At 45.8% G+C, this 21,298-nt stretch overlaps 1 protein-coding gene and 1 pseudogene across 1 annotated transcript in view; one reads left to right on the top strand and one right to left on the bottom strand.

Annotated features, from left to right (window-relative positions):
* Nucleotides 1-17,074, top strand: part of LOC100626661 (leucine carboxyl methyltransferase 1) — a 50,583-nt gene extending 33,509 nt beyond the window's left edge. Inside the window, 6 exon segments of the mRNA XM_021082515.1 lie at nt 1,227-1,347; nt 5,664-5,712; nt 5,715-5,749; nt 7,022-7,113; nt 11,615-11,706; nt 16,775-17,074. Coding sequence (XP_020938174.1) covers nt 1,227-1,347; nt 5,664-5,712; nt 5,715-5,749; nt 7,022-7,113; nt 11,615-11,627 — 310 coding nt within the window. The 3' untranslated portion in view covers nt 11,628-11,706; nt 16,775-17,074.
* A 2,749-nt stretch (nt 17,075-19,823) lies between these two features.
* Nucleotides 19,824-21,298, bottom strand: part of LOC110259186 — a 38,420-nt pseudogene continuing 36,945 nt past the window's right edge.

The raw sequence follows: 21,298 nt of genomic DNA on the forward strand, positions 1-21,298 counted from the left end.
ATAGGGGCAGAGAGGGAAAAGAGAATCTAGTGAAGAACTCGGAGAAGGTACAGTGAGCAAGCCAGGAGTAAACCAATGGCGCTTACATAATGTGGGGATGCCAGGGCTTCCTTTCAAAGATTAGGGCTTTTAGATATTTCCGTAGGCGTTTATTGCTTTTCCTGTTTCACCATTTGTTCATTACTTTGGGTCTGTAAATCAGAGTGCCTCGTAACTAATAATGTAATTTCCTGAAGACTGTTCACGTTTTTATTTTTCCTCCTTTTTTCTTTCTTTTTTGGCCACCCTGATGCATATGGAGTTCTCAGGACAGGGGTCAGATCCAAGCTGCAATTGTGACCTGTCCCACAGCTGCAGCTGTACCAAATCCTTTAACCCACTGTGCCAGGCTGGGGATCACACTTTTGTCCTGGCACTTCAGAGACGCTGTCCGTTCTGTTGTGCCATAGCGGAAACTCCTGTTTTCAATTCTTGATAGTAAAAGCTTTTATAAGAATTAGATTCTGTTTAGTGAATATCAGTATATCTACATTATGTCAGTCCATTTTCGATGTGTAACAAATCCTTCTAAACTCAGTGTTTTAAAACAACCCACAATTCAGTTGCTCAGGATTCTGTGAGTTGACAGTTTGGGCTGGGCTTAGCTGGGTTGTTTGTCTGCTAGGGCCCCACTGTAGCCAATGTCTCGGGGGTTTACTCACATATGGACAGCAGGCAGGTCTGCCAGGCTACCTCATTCTCATCCAGTGGCCACCTAGCTTGGCTTCATTCCCATGGTGGCTTCAGGTTGCCATGTGCAGCAAGAGAGTGAGCATCTGTGTGGAGGTCATTCCCAAGCTTCTGCTTGTGTCATGTTGGTTGCTGGTCCATTGGCCAAAGCCAGTGATTACCCCAGATTCCAGGGGAAGGGAAATAAACCCCACTCTTGAGTGGGAGCATCTCCAGTTTCCCGTGACCCCAGGGTGCTCACTGGGGAAGAATTTGGAGCCATTTTCATAGCCTGCCTCATATTTAATGATTTCCACCAGCAGGACAAAAATTATTGCTGATTGGCCACCGTGTAAAACCTTGGGTCGTGGTACACTGACGGTGGATGTGAAAACCAGTACTTGTGGTTTTCCCGGGGGCATGAACTGCCCTGCCAGTGCTGCCACCTGAGTACAATCAGAGGGCCCCATTTTGCTGCAAAAGTATTTATGTGTCTTTTTTTTTTTTCCTTCTCTTAGATTGCCTACCCTCCTGGTGGCTGAATGTGTGCTGGTTTACATGACTCCGGAGCAGTCTGCAAACCTTCTCAAGTGGGCCGCCAACAGTTTCGAGACTGCCATGCTCATAAACTACAAACAGGTAAGAGGAAGCAGGAGAAGTGTGCCTTCTGCATGGGACTCCAGTGGTGGCTCTCCCTCCCCGCGCACCCTCGGAACGGGCTTTGTCTGATTCTTTTCCTTCTGCTCTGGCCGCTTCCACGTCTCCTTTGTTCATTAATTCCAGCAAACCTGGTATTCCTGAGTTCTTGACTTCCTGCAGACTTGTAGCCAGAGTTTTTGGAAACTCCTGTCTTGGCTCTCAGGAAAGCTTTTTGGAGTTCTCATTTTGATCCATCAATAAGATGTTTGCTATAAAGTCACAGATGGTGATGGAGGGAATTTTGGCCACCATCAGGGTAGGGGTAGCAAACTCAGATGCCTTCAGAGGCAGGTAATGATGCAGGTGGAGGAGGTTGGCCTGGTGCAACATAGAGTGGAGTGGTGGGGATTGTGGTAAACTGGGACACCCATGTCCTGTTTTATGGGATGCCCACTGTTTCGTTCTAGCCAATTGTCACCATGTGGGGTGAGTTTAGAGTTGCCTGGACTCCCAGTTTTTCAAGAGAAGTTAGAAATGCAGGGTTTTAGCAGTTCCCGTCATGGCACAGCAGAAACAAATCTGACTAGTATCCATGAGGATGCAGGTTCAATGCCTGTCCTTGCTCAGTGGGTTTGGGATCTGGCATTGCCATGAGCTGTGGTGTAGGTCACAGACAGGGCTAGGATCCTGGTTGCTGTGGTGTAGGCCAGCGGCTTTAGCTCCGATTCAACCCCTAGCCTGGGAACTTGCATATGCCGTGGTGTGGCCCCAAAAAGCAAATAAATAAATAAATAAATAAATGAATAAAGGGCAAAAAAAGAAATGCAGGATTTTAATGGAAAATTTCCTTATTTCTAAAATCACTGTGTTAGGCCCATTGCCTTTTTTTCTCTCTGATCTAGTGCTGAAATTGATATGTTTTAGAGTTTGGGACTAATTCAGCCTGCATCTGAATCCTGGCCCTAACTCTTAATGTTGGCTCTGTGACCTGAGGCAGACTTGCTTGGTGGTCGGGATTCCATGTTCTGGAGGCAGCCTGTGTGACCTGGACAAGTTACTTAACCTCTCTGTGCCTGTTGCCTCATCTGAAAAATCTGAAAAATGAGGATAATAATATCCCGACTTCATGGTTAATAAATGGGCTAATATGTACATAAGCATTTCTGGCATTGTTCAGCTATTAAGTAAGCTATTAATTAGTTAGCTGTTATTTAGATCTTTCTGAGCCCCAGCTCCTTGGGGTTTTTCTGTTTTTGTTTTTGTTTTTCTTTTTTGGGGTATACCCACAGCATATGGAAGTTCCCAGGCCAAGGGTTGAATCAGAGCTGCAGCTGCTGGTCTACACCACAGCCATAGCAATGCCAGATCCAAGCTGCGTCTGTGATCTGTGCTAAAACTCACGGCAACACCAGATCCTTCACCCATTGAGCAGGGCCAGGGATCGAACCCACATCCTCCTGGATACCAGTTGGGTTCATTATTGCTGAGCCACAACGGGAACTCCACCCAGTTCTTTGTTTTTAAAGAGATAGACTTACCTCTCAAGTCTAAGTAATTCAAATTAAATTTGGCAGCAATGTGGGTGGGCCTAGAGAGTATCACACTAAGTGAAGTAAAACAGAGAATGACAAATGTCATATGATGTCACTTATATGTGGATCTAAAAAAAATGATACAAATGAACTTATTTACAAAATGGAAACAGGCTTGCAGACTTTGAAAACAAACTTACTGTTACCAAAGGGGAAAGATGTGGGGAGGGACAAGTTAGGAGACTGAGACTAATATATACGTACTACTATGTATAAAATAGATGTCAACACGGACCTACTATATGGCACAAGGAACTATACTAAGTATCCTGTAATAATTTATATGGGAGCAGAATCTGAAAAAGGATGGTTATCTGTATATTTATAACGGAATCATTTTGCTGCACACCTAAAACCAATACAGTATTGCAAACCAACTATAATCACTATAAAATAAAAATTGAATTTTAAAAACACTGTTGCTATTACAGCAAAACCCAAATTGGACAAGTGCATGTGTTAAAAAAAAAAGTGCCTTCCTCTCTGGATTATTATGGGAATTCATGAGATGTTGAACAGCAGTGGACTGATGGTTAAGCACTGAATACGTGTTAGCTGCTTTTATTGTTCATCTTAATTTGAGTTTATTGATTTTATTCTGTTTTGTTTTTAAATTTTATTACAGATATAGGCAGTAAAAGGGCCTTGCCCAGCATTACGTCTGGGCAAGGTCTGGGGCTAGACCTTGGTCTCTTGGCCTCTTCCCTGCCCACTAAGTCCAGGTTCCTCTGTAGGTGTTTCTTGGTTTGGTTGGTTTTCTTTCCTTCCCTCTCTTCAGCTGGAGGCATTCCTCAGACTCAGACTTCTGTTCTGGTGAATGGATATAGTGGCGGCTGGCCTCATCCATCCTCGCCTTTGATGTGGATAAATTTCGGTGACCTGTCTTTGCTTTCAGGATGCCAGACCTGGGGATAAGGAATTCCACTTCCCACGTTCTCACTCATTTCAGATGTATACTTCACTGATTTTCTGCATCTCTGTATTCTTTCATTCAATTCAACAAGCTGGGTTTTTTTGTTTTGTTTTGTTTTGATTGTCTTTTTAGGGCCACACCCGAGCATATGGAGGTTCCCAGGCTAAGGGTCAAATTGGAGCTGCATTTGCCAGCCTATGCCACAGCCCAGCAACACAGGATCCGAGCCTTGTCTGTGACCTATACCCACAGCTCACGGCAGCACTGGATCCTTAACCCACTGAGCGAGGCCACAGATCAAACCCTCACCCTCATGGATACTAGTCAGGTTCGAGCCTTGGCGGGAACTCAACAAGCCTTTATTACATCACACAAGAGACCACAGGTTTTTGATTAGAGACCCGGTCACTTTGGAGCAGGCCTGGGAATGTGCCAGTTTTTAGTTTGTTGACCACAGTTGTCCCTAGATGGGACATTTTGTGAATAATAAGCTTTTAACGTAGTTTACTATTTCCTAACAAATACAGAATCAGCAGCAGCCCCACGTTTGTCGATTGCTCACGTGTCTTATATTATTTTTTAATTAGTAAAATGACAACACCACATGGATAATGATTATTTCAGTAATGACGATGATTGCAAATTCTTAGAATTTGATTACTTAGGTAGCAGACACATTAACTTCTATAACTGCTACAGCAACCCAAAAGGTAGGTACTAGTTCTATCCTAGTTTTCCAGTTGAACCAAGTGATTGCTGTCTTCATCATAGCCTCATAGCCGTCAAGCCAGGATTCAAATTGGGGCAATAAAATGACGGTGGTTGTGTTCACAAATGCACGTCTATCCTGAGTGAATAGTGCAGTCTGTCATTAGTGTCACATAAGCCTCAGGTATGCCCCCAGCCCAAATACCATTGGTTCTTGTCCTTCAGTGTTATCATATGACACTGGGAATCATTTTACATATTGTTGAAGTGATGAATTTTTGATACCTTTTGTGTGACAAAGCAACTGTATGTGCTACAACAGTGTGCATATGTTTTGTTTTGTGACAGTTGTGCATAAATATAGATAATGAGGATGAGTTTTGCTTTTTAGGGCCGAACTTGCAGCACATGGAAGTTTTCAGGCTAGGGGCGGAATCCGATGTACAGCTGCCGGCCTACACCACAGCAACGCTGGATCTGAGCCACACCTGCGAACTACACCACAGCTCACAGCGGCTCATGGCAATCCTGGATCCTTAACCCACTGAGCAAGGCCAAGGATCAAACCCGTGTCCTCATGGTTACTAGTCTGGTTCATTACCGCTGAGCCACAGGGAGAACTCCATGTACATGTTCTTTTCTACCTCACTCTTTAAGAGTTTATCTTAGCAGTCATTTCATATCTGTCTTTCTATCTTCCTTTCCTGTTTTCACAGCTATAATGTATTTCATTATATGAACATGCTAGAATTTATTTAACCTCAAATGATGGGGCCCTTAAGTTCTTTCTAGATTCTTCCTATTAGACTTAATGCTGCAGTAAGTGTTCTGGCATCTTTGCATATGGTGTGAGGCTATGCATAGGAGAGGTTGCTGGCAGTGGCGGGCCCAGGCTGAGTGTCTGCAGTGAATGGTTCCTGCCCAGTTGCCCTTCGAGGGGCTCTCCCCGTTTATGCTCCCTTGGCACCACGCTCAGGATTCGGTGACCTGCACTGGGTATTATCAGCTCTGACTGGCTAGAAGCCAACTGCTGTTGCTTTATTTTGCTATTTAAGAAACAGCGCCCCCTGTGGTGGTGCCCAGCCCCGTCTCTCCCTTCCCAGGTGAACATGGATGACCGGTTTGGGCAGATCATGATTGAGAACCTGCGGCGGCGGGAGTGGAGACCTGCAAGTCGTTAGAGTCGCAGGTCAGCGGGCTGAGACCGGGACGTCCTCTTGCGCCCACCGAGGAAGGGCAGCCTCCCTTCCCAGAGAAGAGAATGTGTGAATCCCTCACAGCAGCAGGGCTCTCGTTAGCCCCCGTGCATCTTGCTGGACACCCAAGCCCTCTGCTGCCGTCTTGGGGTGGAAAATGGAAACGTACATTTCCTACCCCTGTTATTTCAACTTTCCATCACACCATTTTTCAAACAAATGAAAGTAGAGGGAACAGTACAATGAACACCCGTGTCCCATCAGCCAGCTTCAGAACTTAACATTTTGTCATTGTCTTTTTTCTTTTTCGGGCTGTGTCTGTGGCATATGGAAGTTCCCAGACTAGGGGTCAGGTTGGAGCTGCAGCTGCTGACCTAGGCCACAGCCACAGCAGTGCCAGATCTGAGCTGCATCTGCCATCCATGCTGCAGCAGGTGGCATGGCCAGATCCTTAACCTACTAGCAAGGTCAGGGATGGGAACCGCATCCTCATGGATACTCATCAGGTTCTTAACCCACTGAGCCGCAATGGGAACTCCTCATGTCATTTTGTTTACCCTCCCTCCTGCAGTTTTTGTTGGTATTGTTCTTGGAATATCTTAAGGCAAATCCCAGCCAGTAGGTCATTTCCCCCATAAATACTTCAGTCTGAACCTCCTGCCAGTAAGGACCTTCCCCCTCAGGATAACAATAATACCACTGTCACACCTTACAGATCGACACGAACGCCTTCGTAGGAGCATCTGACCCAGCTCACCTCCAGTTTTCCTCAACCATCTAAAATGCATTCATCATTAGTGTATTTGAATCAGGATCCAAACATGGTTCCCAATTTATATTTGACCGATGGGTCCCTCCAGTCTCTTGGAATCTATCATTGTTCCCTCCGCCTTCTGCCCCCTCCACCTTTTATAATTTGTTGCTGAAGGGACACGTCCCACTCCTGCCCGCATTTCAGTAGGTTACTTTTCACATGGCTTATGTCATGTTATCCCTAGGGCACTTGAAAAACACTGTTGCTCATTGGACGGTTTCTTCCTTTGTTCCTCTTTAAATAGACTTCAGTGCCTTTCCCCCCAGTCCCGCATTATAACAGCACAGCTTCTGTATAGAAAATGGAACAATAAGAAGGAGAAAGATGGTGGGGGCCAGAATGGGCTTTAGAAAGAGGAGTCCTCCGAGGGGAGCTCTGGTGCCTGTGCAGAGTGTCCTGTGTCCCACGACAGCATGTTGTCATCTCCACTTCTCTCCACTGCATGTTTTAGAAAGAACGGCTCCTGTCCAGTGGGTGGGAATCGGCTTCAGCCGTGGACATGGTGGAATTGTACAGCAAGTTACCTCGCGCGGAAGTGAGCAGGTATGGGATTGGCAAAGAGTTCACTCCTTGCCAGGTAATTGTGAATGAAAGGCGTAATTGTCTGCATCCTTTAATTTTTTTTTTTTAATCCTGAACTAGACTTATTTTGCAGCAAGTTAACCTACTGCTAGTGTTGATTAAACATTGATAACACCTTGAGAGTAACTCATTAGCTACTAACCAAGATAAGGTTTACGCCTGGATTATCTTAGTGGAAGTAAGCAATTCCACCTCGGCTGTGGAAATCTTGCCTAATCCCTGTGTTTTGGAAGAGGAGGAAAACGATGCTGCTCAAGGGCTCCTAAGAGGGAAAACGTCTGCTTAAGGATTTTTAAGTGGACTTTCCCCTCATTATAAACGAAATACATGCTCATTGTTCTGAAACAATTTTCAAGCAGCGTAAAGTACGTGAAGTATAAAGCAGTTGTGCACTCTGTAGCTGCACCCTTCAAAGACAGTTGCTGTGAATAAATTGCAGTGTATCCTTTTTCTTTGGGAATGTAGAGATAAATATTTCTTGACATCTAGATGTGTGTTTTTTGAATCAGTAGGTTGATGTGACATGTATTGGTCTGTAAACCACCATCCTTTTTGTGGCCACGCCCATGGCACTCGGAAGTTCCTGGGCCAAGAATTGAATCTGCACCACAGCAGTGACCCAAGTCACAGCAGTGACAGCACTGGGTCCTTAACTGCTGAGCCACCAGGGAACTCCCTCACCATCTTTTTAAAAAATTGAACAATCGATTGTATTTATCTCTGCATGTCAAGATGTTCAGGGTTACCACACCCTGTTTAGTGCTGCCCGGTGTTTATATCGATGTGTGGATATATATATATATATATTAAAGGCAATAAATTTTAAAATTGAGGCACAATTGACACACAACATTAGTTTCATGTATACAACATAGTGATTCGATATTTGTATATATAGTAAAATGATAATAGTCCAGTTACATTCATAGTCATGTATACAGAATTTTTTTTTTTTTTTTGGGCTTTTCCCAAGGCATGCGGAAGTTCCCAGCATAGGGGTCTAATTGGAGCTATAGCTGCTGCCCTACACCACAGCCACAGCACCGCCAGATCCAAGCTGCGTCTGTGACCTACACCACAGCTCACGGCAATGCCAGATCCTTAACCCATTGAGTGAGACTGGGGATCGAACACATCCTCGTGGTCAGATTCATTTCCGTTGAGCCACAACAGGAACTCCCAGAATTTTTTTGCTTGTAATGAGAACTTTTAAGATTTACTCCTAACTCTCAGATAGGCACTTAGGGTTATTAACTATGGTAACCATGCTATACATTACATCTTCATGATTTAACTTATTTTATAACCAGAAGTTTGTACCTTTTAACCCCATTCACATATTTTGCCTGCCCTCCACCCTGGTTAACTGCCAAGCTGTAGTTTTTTTTTTTTTTTAATTCTACATATAAGAGAGATCACATGGTTATTTGTCTTTGACTTACTTCACTTAGCACAGTGCCCTCAACGTCCATACATGTTGTCACAAGGGGCAAAATTTTTCATTCTTTTTTTTTATGGCTAAATATTCCATTGTATGTATACATATATATGCCACATTTTCTTTATTCATTCCTCCATTGGTAGACACTGAGGTAGTTTCCTTGATAATAATAATTCTAAAGTAATTAAAGAGTAATGTCTTGAGAGTTGGGCATTTAGTTGTGCCTTCTTGTCCTTGGTTTTCTTTTAATTTCCCTGTTAGAAATAGCCCTGGAGGAAACCTTACTTTATACATCTCTGGAGAGTGTTAGCGTCAGCTTAGATCTCTTTTTATAGTTTCTTTTGTACTTTGTGATTTGTGCTGCCCCATGCCTCTGGGGACAGTTTTGAGTCTCTTGCAAGATAATAGAATTTTTGGTCTTGCTTCTCCATTGAACTTCTCATTGACTTTTAGAAATATCACTATTTTCTCCAAGAACATACATCAGAGCCTTGAGGTCATGAAAGGGATGTGTCCACGTGATCAAGTCAATGCTTCTTGTATTCTTCTAGAATTTTCCTTTCCCACAGGCTGGATTTCATTTACCACATGGTGACTGTTTTCAATAGCCCTGGTCTGGCATCTGTAATGCAAAAGCTCTGGCTACTCTCAAGAGACACAGGGAGGATTTGAATTTGCATCACCTTGAGGGGAGTAGGTTTTTTCTAGGCAGTCGTTTGTCCTGTGTTGCCACAGCCTTTCACAGACCGTGTCGTGTCTCGACAGAGGCAGGTGATGAGGCAGGATGGGCTTTGGTCTGTCCACCCCAGGCTGACCAGTGCGCCCAGTTCTGTGGATGCCTCATAGTTTGTGTCTACACCTGCCCAGGGCTTTTGCCAGATCCTCCGTATAAAAGGAAGTCGAAGGCAGGCCTGTTGGTGTAACAGACACCGAGTGCCTCCTATGTGCTGTGTACTTTCTAAGCGCAAGGGATGTTGCCCTGAGCAGAACAGGCCAGAAGATGCACCTGCTTGGTGGAGTTCACCTTCTAGAGAACAACTTTCATGGACTAGTGTCTCCTGATAGCTGAACTTGGTCCTAGTCGTCCTGGTGCCCTCATCTTGGAGCTTGGATTCTTCCTTGCATTAAGAAACCTGCCTTGAGGTCCTCCACGCAGATTAGCTGGGAAGCTGCTAGAGTGCCTCTCTCAGAGAGTCCTCACTTGGGATGTGACCCTGAGGCCTGCGCACCAACACGGGAGAGAAACACAAGTACAGAAACCTGCATGAGCGTGTACATCTGTTCACCTGTGCACTCAAGCACGCATGCACACACACAGCCCAAACACACGGCACTATCAGAATGTTGACAGTGGCTCTTGGCATAATGGGCTATGGGTCATCTTTTTTTTTTTTTCTTTTTGTCTTTTTGCTATTTCTTGGGCCGCTCCCACGGCATATGGAGGTTCCCTGGCTAGGGGTCAAATCGGAGCTATAGCCACCAGCCCACGCCAGAGCCACAGCAAGGCGGGATCCAAGCCGAGTCTGCAACCTACACCACAGCTCACAGCAACGCCGGATTGTTAACCCACTGAGCAAGCACAGGGACCGAACCCGCAACCTCATGGTTCCTAGTCGGATTTGTTTACCACTGCGCCACGACGGGAACTCCTGGGTCATCTTTAATTTTTCTTCTTTACTCTTTTTGGAAATGCCTGCATGGTCCCCAGTACCCTAATATATGCTTATCTTGAGAGAAAACATTTTAAAAAGCTATTTTCAGGGAGTTCCCATTGTGGCACAGTGGAAACGAATCTGACTGGTATCCAAGAGGATGAGGGTTCAGTCCCTGGCCTCACTCAGTGGGTTAAGGATCCAGCATTGCCATGAGCAGCCATGTAGGTCACAGATGTGGCTGTGGCATAGGCCAGCGGCTACAGCTCCGATTTGACCCCTAGCCTGGGAACTTCCATAAGCCACAGGTGCACAGGTGTGGCCTTAAGAAGATGAAGAAAAAAAACCCTGATATTTTCATACATTCATGCATGTTTCTCTGTGTGTATGTATTTAAAAGTTTACATTTAAAATGATTTATTTGTCTTTTTATGGCTGCACCCACAGCAGTGGAGGTTCCCAGAGTAGGGATCTAGTGGATCTGCAGCTACCAGCTTGTGCCACAGCCACAGCAACAGCAACGTCAAATCTGGGCTGCATCTGCAACCTACATTACAGCTCATGGTAAGGCTGGATCCTTAACCCACTGAGCGAGGCCAGGAATTGAACTCACAACCTCATGCTTCCTAGTCAGATGCGTTTCCACTGCACCGCTGTCGGGAACTCTTAAATAAGTTTTAAAAGTTGTTTTTACTAAAGTGTAACAGCTCTTATATAGCAAGGAAATCTACAAACATTTTTTTCTAGTTTGTCCTTTGTCATTTTTGACTTTGTGTACGGTAATTTTTTCTTCTTTTCAATAAAAATAAAATGGGCTCATACCATGCATGCTCTTTTATAGTGTACTTCTTTTCACGTAGTATATGCTGAACTTCTTTCCAGGCCTGGACATACAGGTCATCACCTTCATTCTTCTGAAAGTTTATTTTTCAGCTGCACCCATGGCATATGGAAGTTCCCAGGCCAAGGAATCGAATCAGAGCCTGAGCTGTGCCCTATGCCACAGCCGTGGCAACGTCTGATCCTTAACCCACTGCATCTTGCTGGGGATTGAACTGGCACGTCCACAGAGACAAGCCAGATTATTAACCCATTGTGCCACAGCAGAAACAACTATCAGCTTAATTCTTTTGTTTTGTTTTGTTTTGCTTGGGAGGTTCCCAGGTTAGGGGTCCAATCAGAGCTACAGCTGCCAGTCTCCACCACAGCTCATGCAATGCCAGATCCTTAACCATTGAGCAAGGCCAGGGATCGAACCCACAACCTCATGGTCATGAGTCAGATTCGTTTCTGCTGAGCCACAATGGGAACTCCTCACCTTCATTTTGAATCGCCTGTATTTGTGTTGTCTATTTGATTCTCTTTGCAGAAGAGTCCCTTGAATTCCTGGATGAAATGGAGCTTCTGCCTTCATGCAGCATTACTGCCTTTGCTGGGCAACCAAAGAAGGCAGTGATCTGGGTAGGTGACTTTACATTTGTTGATTTGAGCCAGAAATGGGAACTTTGGTCTCCAAGGAATGTAAGACATGACTGGTCCTTTTGACCGGGAAAACTAGAGGGTTGTGTGTATGGATCCAAGAGCATAGCCAGAGAATTAGCTGACATAGCCTCTGTGTTTTCATAGCACAAAACCCTGAAGAACTGTTTAAATACACCACATGTCTCAAAGCAGACAAACCCACAGCCCTTAGGAAATTTACTGTGGAATTTACTCAGCTGGACGGTAAAAGACCTTGAGGCTTGTAATAATCTTTATAAAAGGAACTGATGTTTGTCTTTGTAATCAACTTATAACCAGGTTTGCTAGACATTAAACACAGATCTTTATATCTCTCTAACACCCCCCTGCAGCTGCGGGTTGAGTTTCTCCATCTTATCTTCTCATATATTTAAGGTAAATTTCCCTGGCCTGGTAGAGGAGAGCCCCAGAAACACAGCATGAAGCCTTGACTCAGTGTGTCCTGACCCGGTTCATCCTTTACAGCTGCCCCGGTTCATCCTTTACAGCTGCCCCATATTGAGCTCACTTCCCTGTGGGCAGCTTCCTAGCCTGGGGGGGACCAATTTAGATCCCAGTCCTGGCCTCTAATGTCCTAGGTGCCCCCAAGCTTCCTATAGATGTGTCTGACATATGACCTTAGGCAGGTAGTCAATGCAACACAAAGTCAAGGATTGTCTGCTGTGTGAAAATTCCAGGTCGTTAATCATTTCCCTTGGGCTTATCTTTCTGCTAGTTTATAAATTTACCCAGGTGGGCAGTATTGCCCACAGGATCCTTTTAAATTATTTTTTATTTTAAAAATCATCTCTTTAGTGTGTTTTCATACTGCCATCCTCTCCCATTTTTAAAAGCAATGTAACTTTTAGTAACTTTCTAAAAAAGTACGGCAAAGAAAAAAAAAGTCACCTGCTTGCCCACCATTCAGAGATAACATTTCTGGCAACTTTTTCCCTTCCATCCTTTTTCTAGCTGTTGTCTTGTTTCTAGCAGAGTTGAATTTATTTATGTAACCTTGATTCCTGCTTTTCGCTTAAACTTAGAAGCATTTCCCCTTCCTGGAAAAAACTCTGCCTGACCATAATTTTAATGGCTTTATCACTAGTCAGTTATGAGGCTGTATCTGATTTTACTTAGCTTTCCCATACTTTAAAAATTATTTGGTGGTTTGTAATAGTATAGGGTTAATTCCTTTTTGTCTTTCTTTCTTTCTTTCTTTTTTTTTTTTTTTTTTTTTTTGGTCTTTTTAGAGCTGTACCACAGCATATGAAAGTTCCCAGGCTACAGGTCAAATTGGAGCTGCAGCTGCTGGCCTATACCACAGCCTTAAAAGAAAAAAAACAAAAAACAAAAAACAAAAAAACCCTTAAAGTATAGCCTTTAAAGGACGGAAAAAAAAAAACCCTACTCTTTTCATACATTCATGCATGTTTCTCTGTGTGTATTTAAAAGTTTACATTTAAAATGATTTTTTTTTTTGGAGTTGCTATCATGGCTCAGTGCTTAACGAATCCGACCGACTAGGAACCATGAGGTTGCGGGTTCGATCCCTGCCTTGTTCAGTGGGTTAAGAATCCGGCGTTGACAGGAGCTGTGGTGTAGGTTGCAGATGTGGCTCGGATCCTGCATTGCTGTGGCTCTGGTGTAGGCCAGCAGCTACAGCTCTGATTCGAACCTTAGCCTGGGAATCTCCATATGCCGCTGGAGCGGCCCAAGAAATGGCAAAAAGACAAAAAATTAAGAAAAAAATGATTTTTTTTTGTCTTTTTAGGGCTGTACCCACAGCATATGGAGGTTCCCAGGCTAGGGATCTAGTTGGAGCTACAGTTGCTGGCCTACACCACAGCCACAGCAACACCAAATCCGAGCCGTGTCTGCAACCTACATCACAGCTCATGGTAACGCTGGCTCCTTAACCCACTGAGCAAGGCCTTGGATCAACCCAAAACCTCTTGGTTCCTAGTTGGATTCATTCTGCTGTGCTGTGACAGGAACTCCAGTATATTTAATTTTTTTTAGCCACATTCACAGCATGTGGAAGTTACCAGGCCAGTGAATGAACCTGAGCTGCAGTTGCAGCCTACACCACAACTGCAGCAACACTGGACTCTTAACCTATTCTGCCTCATGGGAATTTTCCCATTGATATTTTAGACATGAACCTTCTTTACCATAGGCTTGTCCTACTGGGTTGTTGTCTGTTTTTGTTTGGTTATGTGCATATTGATTCCTTATTGACCATTGATCATATTCTTGTAAAATATTGTAAAATAATAGACGAAGCCAAGAGGCAATACCGGTAGCCCCCTCTGGGCTGAAACCAGGTTCTGAGTCATCTCAGTTTTTCAGGCCTAGTTTTTCCATGAGTGAACACTCAAGGCCTCGTGGATCTGCTTAGGAAAGATGCTTTCAGGAACTCCCCAAAGGGAAGTAAGTAAATCCACCCTCTGTTTAGGTACAGAGTCTACTGCCCTTAAGATTTGCTCCCTGTTCTCCATTTTCAAACCAAGGAAAAGACCAATAGGAAACAGAAACCAAAAAACAAAACTAAAAGCTGTAAAAGAACACCCATAAAATCAAACATTAGAGGGGTATCTTAAAGATTATGGGCAGTATGCCATTAAAATCCCAAACTTGAAACTTGGCACTGAGAATATTCAGGTGAGTGTATATATGGAATGTAAATATTTGTAATTGCATATATATGGATATGCATATCCACACACCATATATACATATATGTCTGTACACACACACACACACACACACACACACATGTATCCATCTGTAAGCAGTTAAGCAATCCATACCTATATGTGCACCACAGATACACACCATTTAAGCACCTGAAGTGTTCAGGGAGGAGTCTAAATCCAGGTGAGTTAGTAGGTTTATGAATTGCTCAACCTAATTTCCTAAAGGTTCCACAGCTTGTGGGAACTACCTTCAGTTGTTACCAGGGCTTTGTGTGTTCCTGTTTGTCCAGCATTTGGAATAACACGGGTACACGGTAAACACACAGCAGGGATCCAGGAGAAGTCATCAACCAGCCCCAGCCTTGATCCTCAGGGTCTGGGGGAGCAGGGAGGGCCCCTTCCCATTCCCTGAATCCTCCGATGAACAAATGCTTGTGGGAGGGCATTTCACAGCTTCACATGCATTCCCCACTGTTGCAGCTGACACTTCTGCAAATAGGACAGAATCAGTGCATGTCACTTTCATGGACAGGTGGTTGGGCCAGATGAGTTTCCCACAGGAGGAATGTGAGAAGGTTTTGGGCGGTCCCCTGACAGATGCTTTAAATGTTACTAGTTAGGTATTTGTTACAGTGTGTGTAAGAAAACATGAGGTAGCTCCTCAGCTCTGAGAAGTAAGAAAACTGAATTGACTTAAAGACCCATCCCATTCAACAGGCAGTATGTAAGTGTCAGGAACAGATGAAAGCAGCAGTGGATGGAAAGAAGATTGAGCGACTTGCAGATCTTTCCAAATCTGAGATTTTTGAGTCTTTCATTCTGGGTTTGAAACACCAAATCAAGACATTCAACTGAAAGGGCTGTGCTCTGGGGGGACCAGAGGTCGGTCGTGGAAAAGGCAGCAGAATTAGGTGAATGCTATCATGGTGCAGTGATAACCACTAGTCACATTTGGGTGTCTACTCTGGGTGGTTGATATGTGTGGATACGTCCATTCAAACAAACTTGGCACCATTCTGTCCCTATAATCTTGGAGCTGGATTTGTTGACCTGATAACTCCAGGTTCAGTCTTTTTGTAAAGAACGTTTTGCATGTCCATTCTTGGTTATTGTCTAAGGACAGAATCCCCAAAGTGGGCCTGTTTGGTCACTGGGTCCCCATGTTATGCCACTTTTCATCCCTGTTGCCACCGTTCCCTGCAGCTCAACTGGGCCCCTTTGACAGGGTGATGGTTGTGCCCCTGGGCCCTTTTTCCCTGCCCTCTCCAAAGCCAAGTTCAATTAAAAATGACTTTTCTTGCTGATTTGAAAGGGACAATACTGCTTTCTGGTTCAGCTTTCATTTTCATTTTGCTTTTTTTGTTCTCATTGATACGGCTGATCTTTTCGTATGTTCATTTTTCAGTTGTTTCTTCTTTTGTGAATTGGCCGTTTCTGTCCTCTGTCTATGCTTTTTCTTCTGGGACATTAGGGGTTTTTTATTTATTCCCTTATGAATCCTTCATATTCTAAGGATATGAGCACATTGTGACCTGTTACAGATATTTATCCTCATTTAATATTTGACTCTTATGTTTGTGTATGAAATCCAAACTTGTTATGAAGACATACAGTGCACCCATGGCATATGGACATTTCCAGGCCAGGGATCAACCTGTGCCACAGCACAGGCCACAGTGACAACACTGATTCTTAACCCACTGTGCCATAAGAGAAGATCAGGCAATACTATTTTTTTGCATTGAAGTACAGTTGCTTTACAATTGTTTTAGGTTCAGTGTACAACCAAGTGATTTTTTTTGTACACATATATGTTTATATAAAAATTCTGTGACACGTGGTCTTGCATTTTAACTTTTCTCCAATCAGATGTGACTTTCTCTCTCTGTCTGGTTTTCTATTCACAGCCACACCTACAGCATATGGAAGTTCCCGGCTAGGGGTTGAATCAGAGCTGCAGTTGCAGGCCTAGGCCAGAGCCCCAGCAACCCTGGATCTGAGTCACATCCATGACCTACACCATACTTTGCAGCAATGCGGATCCTTAACCCCCTGAGTGAGGCCAGGGATCAAATCCACATTCTCACAGACACTGTGTCAGGGTCTTAACCCTGAGCCACAACGGCAACTCCAGATGTGACTTACTCTCGACATACCCTGCAGTCACTGTCAAATTGTGTTAGAGCTGTTATTCCCTGTGCACGTGGACTCAATGGTTATTTCTGGTGGCACGGTGAGACTGGACCGCTGGGACCATGGCTGCTGGTGCTTTAGTCCACAGAGCATTGAAGGGCCATTTGAAGAAAAAGTGTAAAACCTGATCCCTTTTGAAGGTCACCCATTCATCCCTTCTGAGGAGATCAAGAAGGTTCCAGGATCAAAACTTCCAGAGGGAGGACCAGCTGCTTGGAAGAAACCCTCAGTGTGGGTGGAGAGAGCTCTGAAGACCTGCATCCTCAACAGCGCCCCCCATGGCCTGAAGGTCTGTGCGTGGAAAGGCACAGACGCCCCGAAAGAGAAGCTTTGGCCAGCATATTTCACACATACTTGCCGTTTTCATTTGTACCAGGAGAGAGATGACTCTGTCTCAATAATGGAACTTTTGAGTAACCACGAAAATAAAATTCCAAACAGTGAGAAATACGTTTGCTAACTGGCAGTGTTTTCTATTCCTTTTTTTTCTGTCTTACAGTGGACAGTGTCTTAGATATAATGAAATATACAGCCCATGTGTCCTGAATCCCTTGCCGTTCCCAGTTGTTCTCAGCCACATTTTAGATAATTGGGGAGTGTTCATTGTGTGGATGCCCTGGAATGTGCTCAGCTCAGTCCAGTCAGTTGTCCGAATCATGGTGCTCACCTCCTTTCAGAAGCCCAGCAGCTATGCCCAGCAGCACCCTCTTCCCACCTCTTCCCAACAATGTGTTGCCCATCTTTTTTTCTTGACCACTCTCCTGGAAACCACTGGCAGTCCCTGGATTGGAGGACTGGGAAGACACGTGTGTTGGAACCATTAGGATGTAGGAGTCATAGGAACTAGTGATTGGTGGTCCTTGTGTGATGTCCATACATCTCCCCAAGGGATGGGGGTCCTTGTGTTATGCCTGCATCTCCCCATCTCATTGTTGTCACACATCACTGACCATGTCAGGTGTGCTGTGGGGATCCATGCCAGGCCCTGTGTGACCTGAATCTGCTTCTGTCTCCAACCTCTTCTCCAGTTTCTCCTGTCTTTTTCCCCCTGCCTCCTTCCTGCAACACTGACACTCTTCGTCCATCCGTTCCCAACCCTGAGCCTTTCTCTCTGCGTTTCCTTCTGTCTGGAAGGCCTTTTGCACAGCGGACTCTCCCACATTCTCTAGGCCTCACCTCAGCCATGCCATTTTCAGGAAGGTTCCCTTTCCCCTCTAAGGAGGTTTTCCACCTGCCACATGGGTCTCTGCCTCCTTTGTCAGGATCTCCATTTTTGTCGCTCTTCCTTCCCTGTTTATTGATCACTGTAACCCAGTGCCTAGCACTTTGCAGACACTCCCTAAATGTGGTTTGACTGAATGAATAGCATGACGTCGGCTGATAATACAGAGATGGGGGGGTAGAAACTGCTCCTTGCTACTCAAGATGACACTAATCCAACAAAGAGGACTTAGAGGCAGGCAAATTGGTGACATTTACAGCAGTTTGTGGTCCTCAGCAGTGGGGCAAGGGCCTCCTCTGACGGGAGTAGCAACAGAGGCTCCACGTTGTTGAAAGGATCCTTGCTCTGGAGGTGGGATTGACTAAGGTCCCTTTTTGAGACCTGTTCTCATCACTAGTCTGCCCTTCTTGCTTCCGCTGCAGATACGGCTTTTACCACTAGGTGGCATGAGGTGATGCCTTTGAAATCTGGGTCCCTCAAAGGGCCACCTACACTGAGACCACATTTTTCATGGCACTTAGACGGCCAACATAACACTTGAAACAGAAGCTTCACAAAACATCCTCCCCCTTACCATGTGTAATGACGCTGTTGTTTTCTCTTTGACTCTCTCCTTCATTATCTAAAATGGAGATTTGCAAACTATGATATGGATTTTATTATATGAATGGATCCCAGCTCATTGGTGGAAAAGCACTATTTCAGACAAGGGAGCATGTTTGCTCTGTTCTGCTTGGACAGTCTGGGCTTATAGCAAATTGTGTCTCTTAGCGAGTACTTTGTGTGTTGCTGTGTCGTGTTGCTGCTTTGAGTCGCTGAACAGTGGTCCTTGCTGGATTTCTTAGTGCCATCTCGGGTAACAATCAGCAGTTTCTACTCCTCCCATCTCTGGATTATCCGCCCATGTAAAGCTCTAGGTCCAGTCAAGCAATGTTTATGGGGTGCGTGTCAAACCAAGGGTGCTGGTTACAGTAGTGAATAAAGGAGAGAAGGGACAGAGATGAAGATAGAGATGATGGTAAATGACCTATAGACCTGTGTGGCAGGTGGAGAACCTCCTTAGAGGGGAAAGGGAACCTCGCTGAAAAGGGCATGGCTGAGGTGAGTCTTAGGAAATGTGGGAGAGTCCGCTGTGCCAAAGGCCTTCCAGACAGAAGGAACTGCAGAGAGAAAGGCTCTGGGTTGGGAACGGATGAAGAGGGTCAGTGTCACAAGAAGGAGGCAGGGGACCTGCAGCCCCGCAGGAGAGGGCTTCCCAAACCTCTGCCGGGAGGACACATTATTTTCCCCAAACTGAATCCTTTCTGGATGACATTCTGTAAAATACAATAAAAGATGCTTTTCAGAGTTCCTGATGTGGCTCAACAGATCCTGCTTTGCTGTGGCTCTGGTATAGGCTGGCGGCTACAGCTCTGATTAGACCCCTAGCCTGGGAACCACCATATGCCATGGGAGCGGCCCTGGAAATGGCAAAAATGGTAATAATAATAAATAAATCAATAAATCAACTGGACTCCTGTTTTATTTCATTAAGTAGAACTTAAAAAAAAACAAAGGCAAGGACTGTTTTCTGTGAACACATGCTCAGAAATGGCGCCTTCATCAGGGCTGGGATGCTGGACGCAGGTCCAGGGAATCCAAGCAGTGCAGTGGCACAGGGAAAACCACACGGGTGGGGAAAAGGCCCAGGCCCTGGGCTAGAAAGTTGTGGGGGTGAGCCCAGGGGCAGAGGTAGTGGGGACAGGTCCCTGGAGTCAGGCCCACTGAGTGAGGCCAGGGATCAGGACCCGCAACCTCATGGTTCCCAGTCAGGTGTGTTTTCACTGCGCCACGACAGAAACTCCTGGGTCTGTACTTTAAACACAGTATAACCAGCTCACCCAGGATGGGGCTCATGAAAATGAAGGAACACAGCTAGCTTAGAGGTTAAAGACCAGTGCAACGTGTTGAGTGGAAGCCTCCCTGCTTCAGGACTCACCAGTTGTGAACTGGCCCTTCAGCTTCTGGAAGACAGGGTCCTGCACAGTGGCCTGTGCCCACCAGGCAAGAGACTCAGAGGCCGTGCTGGAGAACATGGTCGAGACATTGGACATGTTCTCCAAGCCCACCCCAAACGTGCTCACCAGCTTCTTGACAAAGTTGAGAGTGTGGGAGTGATTTTGGCATCGGACACAGCCCCGCTTTTCTCAAATGCAACCAAGTAGCACTTGGCCAGGCCCTGCTGGAGCTGCCTGAGAGCCTGGGGGAAGAGACCCAAGCAACTCACACCACAGAGCTTCCGTCTGAGCACCAACCCAGCCCAAAGCACCTGCCTGGCATGGCCCCAGACCGCAAAACAGGTGGGGTGGGGGGGATGCCTGGACCCTCCTGCCTCGAGCTGTGTTAACAATAAGGAGCTACCGCCCTGAACATGAACAAAGCCCCCCGACTCTGTGCGTCATACACGTGTCCGTTTGTGGGTTAACCCAGGAGGAACCTCACTGTCGGACAGCCTCAGTGCTACTGTGCGCGCGCGCACACACACACACACACACACGTGGCCCTCTCGAGGGCCCCTGACCGGTGGGACAAATACCTGGGCAAGAAGGCTGCGGAGCTTAGCAGCAGCTCCACTAAGGAGCAGCCAGGCTCCTGGAAGGTCGCTCCGGCCCCCGGAGACGAGCAGCCCACGAGCTAACCCTGGGCCCACCCCCAGTGATGCTGTCTGGTCAGCAGCAGGACTCAGGTGAACAAAGTAAGCATTTTGAGGCCAGAAATGGCTTTCTCAATTTCATAGTCTCTTGACATCTTCTGCCTCCAGCACCTCAGGCTGCACAGGGAGGGCACAGCATCTGCTGCTCCACCGGGCAGTCCGACAAGTGCCTGAACACCCAGGTGGCAGATCTAGAGAGTGGCCACAGGAGTTCCAGAAGGACAGTCCCTCCGCAGGAAGGCAGCACCCCAAGTCCACTCCACATACCTCCTCATGCCAGTTCTCTTGGAACCAGACCATCTGGTCAACGATGCCTTTCAGGGAAGACACCAGGGTCAGGTGTAGCTCCCGCTGCATGTGCGTGATTCGGCTGCAGCACCACATGGGGGCTGTGGCTCTTATGGGCCCTGGATCTGATGCAGAATGGGACTGGTTACCCACTGAACTTGGCTGCTGCTGTCCAGACTCTGAGAGCAACACACACAATGCCAATGTCAGCACCAAACTGACCGATAGGAAGGTCGGTGCTCTAAGGACCCACCGGCCAAAGGAACGCTGGTTCCTGCCAGCTGCTACACCTCACGCCTGCCTCCCCAGGGGCTGTGTGGGGACGCCCTGGCTCTAAGGAGAGGGTACTGTGGAGAGCAAGACAGGTACAACTGGGCTCCCAAACAGTTTGGTAAAAACACAAAAAGCGTACATTTCTTGAGAGAGAGCAAGTGTGGTGGCATGCTGACGGGTGGGTCCCAG

This window comes from Sus scrofa, unplaced genomic scaffold (assembly GCF_000003025.6).
Source record: "Sus scrofa isolate TJ Tabasco breed Duroc unplaced genomic scaffold, Sscrofa11.1 Contig981, whole genome shotgun sequence".
Lineage (NCBI taxonomy): Eukaryota > Metazoa > Chordata > Mammalia > Artiodactyla > Suidae > Sus > Sus scrofa.